Below are 13,380 nucleotides of genomic sequence, written 5' to 3'. Positions count from 1 at the left end.
GTTCTGGAAGAGTTTCCTCTGTTGTTTTTCCCCTAACTCTTCCCTGAGCCTACAGTATTTTCACTTTTATTAAACTGTCTTTTCCCAGACTTTCAGTGTGCTCCCTCCCTATTCCACCATCTTTGAGCTTCCCTCTATAATCTTGTGGTTTTTTTTTTTTTTGACAGGCAGAGTGGACAGTGAGACAGAGAGAAATAGAGAAAGGTCTTCCTTTGCCATTGGTTCACCCTCCAATGTATGCAATGAATTATTAATTTTGTGTCCAATTATAAGATGGAAGTTACTGATTTCAGTGACTCTGAATTATGCATCTACTAGTATCTATTACCCAGCTGGTGTACTGTAGGTAAATAAATGTTTTTATATGAATTAGTGACCAATCACATGGGTGAGTCACATCGGGATTTTTTGTTTTATAGGCTCTGATTATCCTAAAGGGGACTTTGAGATAGTGATAAAGTGGGAAATAAATTTTTTTCAATATTTCCTACTACATATCCAAGGTCTGGACATTTAGCTGTTGATTCAAACTACCATGTGCACTTATGCCAAGGAATTGCAACATGTATGTTCCAATTTTCTATGCACATATGCCAATGAATTGCAATATCTCTGTTCAAATTCTTAGCAATAGGACAGATCGATTTTTTCAGTGACCCCTCTATAAAATTATGAATCCATGGGGAAACAGGGTAGAGATGCATTACCCCACTCACAAAATTCTATTTTTAGCCTGCATCCCTCAGGAACCCAGATGAGTGCGATTGTGCGTTCATGGCTTTTTTCCCAGTACTTAATTCCCCTTTAAAGATCACCTCAACGGTCAGGATGTCTCCAGCACTCTTTTTTCCATTGATGTGTGCAACCCTTCTAAGTGCTTTCGTGCCCTCAACTAGCTGATTGGTGGTAATCAGCCACCGAGCAGACTCCACCAGCCTCCTGTTGAAAGAACACAGCAAAGGATCAGTTAGCACTCAATTGCTTAATTGTCACTCAACCTTAACTTGAGGTTCCTTTCTGCTTCCATATAATACTAACATAAATTCTAGCAGTGTAACTTAATCAATGTGCCTTCTCCACTGTACTGGTCTTCCTAAGGATAGGGGTTCAAGCATTTGGGACATGTTATTATTATTTTTTAAGATATATATATTTTTTTCAAAGTCAGAGTTACACAGAGAGAGGAGAGGCAGAGAGAGAGGTCTTCCACCCACTGGTTCACTCTCCAGTTGGCCACAATCTGGAACTGTGCTGATCTGTAGCCAGGAGCCAGGAGCTTCTTCCAGGTCTCCCACATGGGTTCAGGGACTCAAGGACTTGGGCCATCTTCTGCTGCTTTCCCAGGCCATAGCAGAGACCTGGATTGGAAGTGGAGCAGCTAGAACTTTTTTTTTTTATCACGAGAGGGTGCTGTGTTTTATCAACTGCCTTCTCTTCATTGGTTTAAATAATCATATGGTTTTTATTCAAATTGTTCATGTGCTGTATTATTGATTTGCGTATATTGAACCATCCCTGCATATCACAGAATAATTCTACTTGGTCTGGGTGGATAATCTTTTTTTGATATATTGTGAGTTTTAGATGGGTAGTAGTTTGTTAAGGATTTTTGCAGCCACATTCATCAGGGATATGGATTGGTAGTTCTCTTTCTTTTTTGTATCTTTTTCTGGCTTTGGAATTAAGATGAAGCTGGACACATAGAATAGAGATTTATTCAATCTTGATCTCAGGCATAATTGTTACTATTATTTCTGGACAAATACAATTTACCTAAATTGAGTCATGAAGACAGAGAAAACCTAAATAGACCAATAAACATGATGGAGATTGGATCAATAATAAAGCCCCTCTTAACAAAAAGCCAAGGATTAGAGCCTTCACTGCTGAATTCTACCAAACTTTTAAAGAAGAACTATTGCTAATTGTCAAGCTATTCAAAACTACTTTATAGATGATACAGTGTTCATGCAAATTAAAACTATTAAATTAATCCAAATACCTTTTGGTCCACAGGATTTAAATAAATCTCTGATAGGTTGTTTCAAATTTGTTTGTAGAAATATACTAAAGATGTTTTCAGGGTCACTGGCATATTTTATGCTTGCATTTTCTGGTCAAGTAAAAGTTATACTTAATTTTGTTAGATATTAAAATCATAGAGGTGTAAACTTGACTTAAGGACAAATAATACAGGTAAACCTCAGAGGTTCCAAGATGGCACTATAGGGAGGGAGCTCACTGATAGTCTGGAAAAGATAGTTTAATAAAAGTGGAGATAGTGTAGTCTCAGGGAAGAGTTAAGGAAAAAACGACAGAGGAAACAGTTCCAGAATTAGAGGGACATGGTGGATCTATGTGGAGGGCACAGGTGCCCAGGGATTCAGAACCCAGCTGCCAAGAGTCTCCACATCACTGCTGGAAAGAGGGGTGAGTTGAAAATGCAGTAGCCCAAGACACTTGTGGAAAAGCAGCAGGAAGAGCCTAGAGGGAACAAGGCCTGAAGCCCCACGGGAGAAAGTACACCAGCCTAACTAGAGGAGAGAAAAAAAAAGGGTCCAGTATGGACAAGATTCTGTCTACTCACCTTACAAAGGTGCGTGAGACAATACAGTGGGTGCCATGTTGGACATATGTAACTGCTGTGCCAGCTTGGGGCTGTGCTGCTCTCAGCAGAGCAAAAAAACTGACTCTGGTGAGGAGTATAACAGGAGACTAAGACCAAGTGAATGTGTGGAGCTTATGAACCAGGACTGTGGAAAAAAAAAAACTGAGGGTGTGTGGGAGAATTCACGGTGTGGCTGGGATGTAAGTAGTCTCAGTGGGAGATGCCACAGACTCTGGTGACTTTGGCTATCCAGGGAGAGACATTGCAAGGGAATCTGGGCTTACACTGAGGACTGCACAGATCCTTTGTGTGTCCTTGAGGCAGAGCAGACAAATATTATACTCACTGGGGCTATCACTGAGACACTGATTGCCATAGAAGAGAATAGCTCAGCTGAGTGGAATTACTTTCCTTCTTATTAAGAGAGAGAGAGAGAGAGAGAGAGAGAGGAGAGATAGAGAGGAGAGAGAGAGAGAGAGAGAGAGAGAGAGAGAGAGAGAGAGAGAGAAAAGATTTACTACGCCAAACCTGGGTGTGTCACCTTCGGCACACCCTTATCCCTGAAGAACTGAACAAAGATCTCTGGCCACACCTACCTCAAGCCTCTAGAGATTCACCAAAAGCAGACAGTACACTTAATCTAGAGTCATAGTATAACAAGAAAAGCCACCACAGTGAAAAAAAGAAGAAGAAACCAAAGAATATCTACATAATGCCAAACAACAAACGCAAAAACTGAGGAAACAAGAACAAGGAAGACAACATGATGCTCCCAAAAGACATGACATTACAATACAGTTTATGAATATGATGAGATAGAAGAAATTCAAGAAATGGAACTAAAAAATTTAAGATAAGAACATTTAGAAGTTATCAAAAACAAATGCATAAACTACTGAAATCAATGCAGCACATGACAGAAAAATCTCTTGTGAAAATGAAATCTTAAGGAGGAATCAAAATGAAATGAGGAATTTAGTAGAACATGAAATTGAGATATTGAAGAGAAATCAAAATGAAATGAAGAACTCAATTGAAAAATAAAAACAGAATCAGTGAAGCAGGAGAGAGAATATTGGACTTAGAAGACAGAGCACAGGAAAGTATGCAGTCAAACAAAAGAAAAGAAGAGGAAATTAGATCTAAGAAATATTGTTGGAAATCTACAGTATACTATTAAAAAAAACCAACATTCAGGTTCTAGGAGTTCCTGAAGGCATGGAGAAAGGGAAGGATAAGAAGGCATTTTTGGTGAGATACTAGTAGAAAACTTCATGGATTTGGAGAAAGAAAGAGACATCCAGGCACTGGAAGTATATAGAACTCCCAATAAACTTGAAAAGAAGAGATCCTCACCGTGACACATTGTAATCAAAATCAGCACGGTGAAACATAAAGAAAAGATTCTCAGATGTGCAAGAGAGAAATGCCAGATTACTCTCAGAGGATCTCCAATTAGACTCACAGCTGACTTCTCATCAGAAACCTTACAGGCTAGGAGGGAATGGCAAGATATAGCCCAGGTACTAAGAGAAAAAAACTGCCAGCCCAGAATAGTATATGCTGCAAAGTTCTCAATTGTGAATGAGGGTGAAATAAAGACCCCTCATAGCAAACAGAAATTGAAAGAATTTGTCGCCACTCTTCCACCCCTGAAATAGATGCTTAAAGATGTGTTACACAAAGAAACACAGAAACATGGCTATCAATACAGAAGAATGTAAAGGAAGAAAACCTCCCAGTAAAAGATCACAGGAAGTTAAAAGCATATATTAGAAAATATTTTGGGGAACATGAAGGGCAAAGTTACTACTTATCAATAGTCACATTGAACATTAATGGCCTCAACTCTCCAGTTAAAAGACCCAGACTGGCTTAATGGATCAAAAAACAAAACCCTCTTCTATGAGTTCCAATAGTCTCTTAGTAGAGTTCTTTGGATCCCCTAAATAATCAGATCATCTGCAAAGAGGGTTAGTTTGACTTCTTCCTTCCCAATTTGCATCCCTTTCACTTCTTTTTTTGCCTAATGGCTCTGGCTAAAACTTCCAGTACTATGTTGAATAGCAATGGTGAGAGTGGGCATCCCTGTCTAGTACAGATCGCAGTGGAAATACTTCCAAAATTCCCCCACTCAATAGGATGCTGACTGTGGGTTTTTCATAAATTTCTCAGATTGTATTGAAGAATGTTCCTTCTATACCCAATTTGCTTAGAGTTTTCATCATGAAAGGGTGTTGTATTTTATCAAATGCTTTCTCTGCATCTATTGATATAATCATATGGTTTTTCTTCTGCACTTTTTTTTTGACAGGCAGAGTGGACAGTGAGAGAGAGAGACAGAGAGAAAGGTCTTCCTTTGCCGCTGGTTCACCCTCCAATGGCCGCCACGGTTGGCGCACTGCGGCCGGTGCACCGCGCTGATCCGATGGCAGGAGCCAGGTGCTTATCCTGGTCTCCCATGGGGTGCAGGGCCCAAGAACTTGGGCCATCCTCCACTGCACTCCCTGGCCACAGCAGAGAGCTTGCCTGGAAGAGGGGCATCCGGGATAGAATCCGGTGCCCCGACCGGGACTAGAACCCGGTGTGCTGGCGCCGCAAGGCGGAGGATTAGCCTAGTGAGCCGCGGTGCCGGCCTCTTTTGCACTTTTTTAATGAGGTCTGTCACATTGATTTGCAAACATTGAACCATCCCTGCATACCAGGGATCAATCTCACTTGGTCTGGGTGGATGATCTTTCTGATGTGTTGTTGCATTCTATTGGCCAGAATTTTATTGAGGATTTTGGCATCTATGTTCATCAGGGAAATTGGTCTGTAATTCTCTTTCTCTGCTGCATCTTTTTCAGGTTTAGGAATTAAGGTGATGCTGGTTTCATAGAAGGAATTTGGGAGGACTCCCTCTTTTTCGATTGTTCTGCGTAGTTTGAGAAGAATTAGAATTAGTTGTTCTTTAAATGTCTGGTAGAATTCAGCAGTGAATCCATCTGGTCCTGGGCTTTTCTTTGTTGGGATTGCCTTTACTACTGATTCAATTTCTGTCTCAGTTATGGGTCTGTTTACATTTTCTATGTCTTCATGGTTCAATTCAGGTAGGTCGCATGTGTGCACAAAAATCAACAGCCTTTTTATACATAGGCGATTCTCTGGCTGACAAAAAACTGCTAAGATCAATCCAATTCACAATAGCCAGAAAATAATCAAATACCTTGGAATAAACTTAACCAATGACGTTAAAGATCTCTACGATGGGAATTACAAAAACTTAAAGAAATAAATAGAAGAGGATAACAAAAATGGAAAAATCTTCCATGCTCATGGGTTGGAAGAATCAACATCATCAAAATGTCCATTCTCCCAAAAGCAATTTATAGATTCAATGCAATACCAATCAAAATACCAAAGACATTCTTCTCAGATCTGGAAAAAATGATGCTGAAATTCATATGGAGGCACAGGAGACCTCTAATAGCGAAAGCAATCTTGTACTACAAGAACAAAGCCGGAGGCATGACAATACCAGATTTCAGGACATACTACAGGGCAGTTATCAAACCATCATGGTACTGGTACAGAAGCAGATGGATAGACGAATGGAACAGAATAGAAACACCAGAAATCAATCCAAACATCTACAGCCAACTTATATTTGATCAAGGATCTAATACCAATTCCTGGAGCAAGGACAGTCTATTCAACAAAATGGTGCTGGGAAAACTGGATTTCCATGTGCAGAAGCATGAAGCAAGACCCTTACCTTACACAAAAATCCACTCAACATGGATTAACGATCTGAATCTACAACCTGACACCGTATAATCAAAAAGTTGTGCTTTGGAAATTTATTTATCAAATAACATTTGAAAAACTAAAAATATTTAAAGAATATTTAGCAAAAAAAAAACCAGGTAAATCTGTGATGCAATTTTTATTGCATCCTATGCAGTACAATTAGCTTTGAGAATTGTTGCTTGCAGAATAATAAATATATTCATCACATATTTTAGTTTGTTAGGTAATTAAGTATAATTATAAAAAATGTATTGGTAAATGTAAAAAACAAATGTTTCCAAATACCTGTACTCTTGGTTTCTTAAAAATCTATGGAAGTCATTGCTACTATTAGTAAAAATATTTTCATAAGTTGCTGATTTATTAAAATTCAAAATTTCTTTCTAAATTCATACTGGAAATTGCTCCTGAGGGTAAGAAATGATTATAAATCAAAATATGGGAATTAAAAAAATAGTGACACTAGAATTATGCACCAGTGGGTTAGTTGCTGCCTAAAATGATGGCATCCCATATCAGAGCACTAGTTCCAGCCTGAAGGCACCATTTCAGTTCTGCCTCCCTGACAGTGTGTGTGGGAAAGCAGGAGAAGATAGTTCAAGTGCTTGGTCCCCTGCTATCCACCTGGGAGATCTGGATTGAGTTGCTGGCTCCTGACCTCTGCCTGGCTCAGCCTAAACTGTTGTAGCCATTTGGAGGAGTGAACCAATGAATGGAAAATCTCTTCCATTCATTTTTCCTTCCTTCCTTCCTTCCTTCCTTCCTTCCTTCCTTCCTTCCTTCCTTCCTTCCTTCCTCTCTCTCTCTTTCTTTTCCTTCCTTCCTTCCTTCCTTCCTTCCTTCCTTCCTTCCTTCCTTCCTTCCTTCCCTTCTTCTCTCTCTCTCTCTTTCTCTCTCATTCTGGCATTCAAATTAATAAACCTAAGTCTTCATCCCCTATGTTAAAAAATAGTTTTTTAAAAATATAGATATCTGGGGGAATCATGATGGCCGAATAACTTAAGCTGCTCTGGGATATGAAAAGAACAAAGGAAGAACTGTTTCCAGGGCCATGACATGACTTATGGACATTTTCAGCAAAAAGTAACAAAACAAAGACTCCAGGGACAAGAGGAGAGAAGACAGAGACAACACAGCAGTCATCTGGTTGCTGCAGCCAACTCACAGCTGTGAGGTCCCATCTTAAAATCGAGGCAGGAAGAAATCCCTGAACACCCAATACCCACAGTTTTCACTGAGAGGGAATTCCGCAGTCAACCATTGACTTTTACTTCAGGCTGGGGAGCTGACTGTGGTTAGAGCCACTGCCCGGCTTGGGGCAGGGAAGCTGCTTTGCTTTCCTTTCTGCCCCTCCCAAACCCACACTGAGTGCCATACTCAGCAGTGAAAGCCACACAGCTAGTCTGTCTAGTCTGCTCCTACCAGCAATGTGGTCAGAGCCAGGGCAATGTGTGGGGAAAGGTCAGATCCCCTGTACCCTGGAACTGTGGGAGTTAGCCCCAGAGCTATGCTCATGCACTCTATGTGAGCCTTGGCTGCTGGCCGGGGTATCAGTAAGCCAAGGATGGAGAACTGGTGGTTTGGCAGCTTCCTGGGTCTGAAAGAAGGTAGACAGGATTGCCTGATGGCTCTGCAGGGGCATCAGTGGGCTTTGCCTTAGGAAACCTGCTTGGATACTGCTGAGCCTCTAGGAATGTAGGTGTGCTAACTCAGCTGGTTTTGGGATTGGGTGTGATGAGCTTCTGGGGGCAGTTGTTGGCTGTTTTAAGGACCCTGAATGGATGGGTGCTCAAGAAGGCACTGTGCATGAAAGACCAGAGTGGAGGAAGGCCTAACATGGGCTGGGCTATTTCTCAGGGGCAATGAATCTCCCCTAAAAGGCCTCAGTTTGTGAGGACAGTAGGTATCTCCAGAACCACAGGCTTCAGATTTCTGTGACATGAGTAGGAGTCCTGCTGATCATTTTCCTGTCAGCGTCCCTTCCGCTTTAGAGTGAATCTTGAGTGTTGGGATTCTGAATGCTGTGGTCTTAGTTTCCCTTTTTATAAGGCCCTTGTGTATCTCCATGCTGGCAACATCTCTTCTACTTCCCTCCTCTCTTCCAGACTTGTGCCTCAGACACTCCAGTGAAATAGCTGTTGTTTTTTCCTGTGCTGGGCAAGTCAAAATCAAGTCAAATTGTCTCAATATGAGTTCTTAGGCAAATCACCAGGCTGGTCAAATAATGACAACTTACTGTGAATGAGTCTGTGAAATAACTCAAATGCTGTTCTGCTAACAACAAGAATATATCATTATTTTTCTTTCTTCAAGACTACACCATACAAGAAGAGTAGGAAATAAAATTAGGATATGTTTAAAATACCTGAAACAAATTGTTCTTACTGGGATTCAGCTATTTTTCTAGAATGAAAGATTCACTGAATCACTGCAGACCTTAGCTTAGATTTCTGAAAGGTGATTCTTATATTTTTGATAGATTTTTTTGCTTTTATTAAGGGTCCAATTTTTGGAGGTCTTTTTCTTTTTTTTTAAATTAAACTTTTATTTAATGAATATAAATTTCCAAAGTACAGCTTATGGGTTACAATGGCTTCCCCCTCCCAAAACTTCCCTCCCACCCACAACCCTCCCCTTTCCCGCTCCCTCTCCCCTTCCAATCACATCATGATTCATTTTCAATTCTCCTTATATACAGAAGATCAGTTTAGTATATATTAAGTAAAGATTTCACCAGTTTGCCCCCATATAGCAACACAAAGTGAAAAGAAATACTGTTGGAGTACTAGTTATAGCATTAAATAACAGTGTACAGCACATTAAAGACAGAGATCCTACATAATATTTTTTTTAAAATTAATTAATTAACAACAAGTGTCTGCTAATACTAACTTATAGAATCAAAAAGGGAGAGAAAGATCCAACATGGGAAGTGGGATACACAGTAGACTCATAGAATGGCAGGCGTCCTAAACAACACTCTGGCCTCAGAATCAGCCCTTAAGGCATTTGGATCTGGCTGAAGAGCCCATGAGAGTATTGTAGGCATGGAAAGCCAAGATACCATGGAAAAGAAAAAAAGAAGAAGACCTAAATGAAAGATCTCTGTGAGTGAGATCCCAGTGGAAAGAACAGGGCCATCAAAGAAGGAGGTACCTTTCTCTGAAGGGAGGAGAGAACTTCCACTTTGACTATGACCCTATCGGAATAAGATCAAAGTCAGCGAACTCTAAAGGCTTCCATAGCCCTGGCAACTCATGACTAGAGCCTAGGGAGATTACTGACGCCATGAACAGGAGTATCAAATTGTTAAGTCAGCAACAGAAGTCACTGTGTACTTACATCCCATGTGGGATCTGTCCTTAATGTGTTGTCTAATGTGCAGTGATGCTATAACTAGTACTGAAACAGTATTTTAACACTTTGTGTTTCTGTGTGGGTACAAACTGATGAGATCTTTACTAATTATATACTGAATCGATCTTCTGTACATAAAGATAATTGGAAATGGAAAAAGGAAAAACCTGGTGTTAAATTGGAAATGGCATAGAAAATTAATTAATTAAAAATATATTATGTAAGATCTCTGTCTTTAATGTACTGTACACTCTTATTTAATGCTATAACTAGTACTCCAACAGTATTTTTTTTCACTTTGTGTTACTATATGGGGGCAAACTGTTGAAATCGTTACCTAATATATACTAAACTGATCTTCTGTATATAAAGAGAATTGAAAATGAATCATGATGTGATTGGAAGGGGAGAGGGAGCGGGAAAGGGGAGGGTTGTGGGTGGGAGGGAAGTTTTGGGAGGGGGAAGCCATTGTAACCCATGAGGTGTACTTTGGAAATTTATATTCATTAAATAAAAGTTTAAGTAAAAAAAATAATTAATTTTCTATGCCATTTCCAATTTAACACCAGTTTTTTTTTCATTTCCAATTATCTTTATATACAGAAGATCTATTCAGTATATAATTAGTAAAGATCTCATCAGTTTGTACCCACGCAGAAACAAAAAGTATAAAAATACTGTTTCAGTACTAGTTATAGCATCACTGCACATTAGACAACACATTAAGGACAGATCCCACATGGGATGTAAGTACACAGTGACTTCTGTTGCTGACTTAACAATTTGATACTCCTGTTCATGGCATCAGTAATCTCCCTAGGCTCTAGTCATGAGTTGCCAGGGCTATGGAAGCCTTTAGAGTTCACTGACTTTGGTCTTATTCCGATAGGGTCATAGTCAAAGTGGAAGTTTTCTCCTCCCTTCAGAGAAAGGTATGGAGGTCTTTTTCTTTAATTTTCCTAGAAGTTGCCTCCATGCCAATTCTTTTCCTTTTTATAGAAAGCTTTTATTGGGCCGGCGCCGCGGCTCACTAGGCTAATCCTCCGCCTTGCGGCGCCGGCACACCGGGTTCTAGTCCTGGTCGGGGCACCGATCCTGTCCCGGTTGCCCCTCTTCCAGGCCAGCTCTCTGCTGTGGCCAGGGAGTGCAGTGGAGGATGGTCCAAGTCCTTGGGCCCTGCACCCCATGGGAGACCAGGAGAAGCACCTGGCTCCTGCCATCGGATCAGCGCGGTGCGCCGGCCGCAGCGCGCTACCGCGGCGGCCATTGGAGGGTGAATCAACGGCAAAGGAAGACCTTTCTCTCTGTCTCTCTCTCACTGTCCACTCTGCCTGTCAAAAAAAAATAAATAAAAAAAGAAAGCTTTTATTAAATAAATATAAACTTCATAAGTGCAGCTTTTGGATTATAGTGGTCCTTCCACCCATACCTGCCCTCCCACTCCCAACCATCCCACCTCATACTCCCTCTCCCATCCCATTCTTCATTAAGATTCATTTTTAATTATCTTTATATATAGAAGATCAACTCCATACTAAGTAAAGATTTCAACAGTTTGCACCCATACACGCAAAGTATAAAGCACTATTTGAAGACTTGTTTTACTGTTAATTCTCATAGTACAATACACTAAGGATGGAGGTCCTACATGTGGAACAAGTCACAGTGACTCCTGTTGTTGATTTAACAACTGATACTGTTATTTATGATGTCACTAATCACCCGAGGCTCTTGTCATGAGCTGCCAAGGCTATGGAAGCCTCTTGAGTCCACAAATGCCGACATTATTTAGACAAACCATAAGCAAAGTGGAAGTTCTCTCCTCCCTTAAAAAGGTACCTCCCTCTTTGATGGCCCCTTTTTCCACTGGAATCTCTCACAGAGATCTTTCATGTAGGTCATTTTTTGCCAGTGTCTTGGCTTTCCATGCCTGAAACGCTCTCATGTGCTCTGTAGCCAGATCCAAATGCCTTAACATCTGATTCAGATGTCAGAGTGCTGTTTAGGGCATTTTTCATTTTAAGAGTCTGCTTATGTCCTACTTTCCATGTTGGATCGTTCTCTCTTTTTTAAGTCTATCAATCATTATTAGCAGACACTTGGTCTTATTTCAGTGATCCCTTTGACATTAATCCTATCTTTGTGATCAGTTATGAAATTAAACTGATCACTTTAACTAGTAAGGTGGCATTGGGCCAGCGCACTTGGTAAAGTGATAAGTATAAATACACAACCGATCAAAAAGATAGGGTATGTGTCGAAGAGATTTCATAAATAAGACCAGTGTAAGCAAAAAATGAAGGATAGAATTAAAAGGGAGAGAATGATCCTGTGGGGGAAGCAGGACACACAGCAGACTCATAGAATGGCAAACGCCCAAAACAGCACTCCTGCCTCAGAATCAACCCTTGGGACATTCGGATCTGGCTAAAAGGTCCATGAGAGTCTCACAGGCATGGAAAGCCATGACATGGTGGCAAAAAACAATCTAAATGAAAGACCCTGGTGAACAAGACCCCAGCAGAAGGAACAGGCCATCAAGGAGAGAGGTGCCTTTCTCTGAAGGGAGGAAGGAACCTCCACTGTGACACGGCCTTGACTAAACAAGTTCAGAGTCGGTGAACTCAAGGGACTTCCATAGCCTAGACAGCTCATAGCAAGAGTCTCGGGTGATTGCTGACATCATAAATAAGAGTGCCAATTGTTAAATCAACAACGGGAGTCATTGGGTACATGCTCCCCACGTAGGATCTCTGTCCTTAATGTGTTTTACTATGAAACGTAAAAACACTACTAGTCGAACAATACCCTATACCTTGTGCGGTTGTGTGAATGCAGCCTGTTGAAATCCTTGCTTAGTATATACTAAGTTGATCTTCAGTATATGAAGGTAATTGAAAATGAAACTTGATGAAGGGCGGGATGGGAGAGGGAGAGGGAGAGGGGAGGGCCACGGGAGGGAGGGAGGTTGTGGTGGGGGAAGCCACAACAATACAAAAGTTGCACTTTGTAAATTCACATTTATTAAATAAAAAAATAATAACTATATAACAAACAAAAAAAAAGAAAAAAAAGAACTTAATACTTTACCCTTTTAGTATTTTTTATGTTCTACTTAAAACTATTGGTTGAACTCTGTAATTAATACACAATTATTCTTAGGTGTTTAATTGATGCTATAACTAGTAATCAAATAGTATTTTACACTTTGTGTTTCTGTGTGGGTGCAAACTATTGAAATCTTTACTTAATATATGCTAAATTGATCTTCTGTATATAAAGATAATTGAAATTTTAAAAACAAAAAAGATGGCATTGGTACCTGCCAACTTAATGGGATTTGGAGTCCCATGCATGCCAATTCTTAATGCTGGAAAAGCATACTCTTCTTGTGTCAACACTTGCAGAGAGCAGCTCATTGTCTTTAGAGCAATATCACATGGGCAAGAGCCACCAAAGATCGCCATGACATAGTGCCTTCCAAAGTTACATAAATAATGTCTTTGCCTCATGACTTTGTACTATTGCTTTCTATTAAAATGATTTCATAATAATTCTTTCTCTAATGTACTGCAATTATGCCTACCAAGTCTCAGCCTCCATGGTGAAGTCCCATTCTCTTC

The 13,380-nt window shown here is 40.3% G+C and overlaps 1 protein-coding gene across 1 annotated transcript in view; it reads right to left on the bottom strand.

Moving 5' to 3' along the window:
• Positions 1-13,380, bottom strand: part of LOC133764139 (steroid transmembrane transporter SLC22A24-like) — a 41,539-nt gene that overhangs the window by 22,714 nt on the left and 5,445 nt on the right. Inside the window, exon 5 of the mRNA XM_062197816.1 lies at positions 816-939. Coding sequence (XP_062053800.1) covers positions 816-939 — 124 coding nt within the window. The remainder of the gene's footprint in view (positions 1-815; positions 940-13,380) is intronic.

This window comes from Lepus europaeus, chromosome 7, assembly GCF_033115175.1.
Source record: "Lepus europaeus isolate LE1 chromosome 7, mLepTim1.pri, whole genome shotgun sequence".
NCBI lineage: Eukaryota > Metazoa > Chordata > Mammalia > Lagomorpha > Leporidae > Lepus > Lepus europaeus.
Note: the sequence above shows the minus strand (reverse complement) of the source record. Positions and strands in the feature narration are given on the sequence as shown.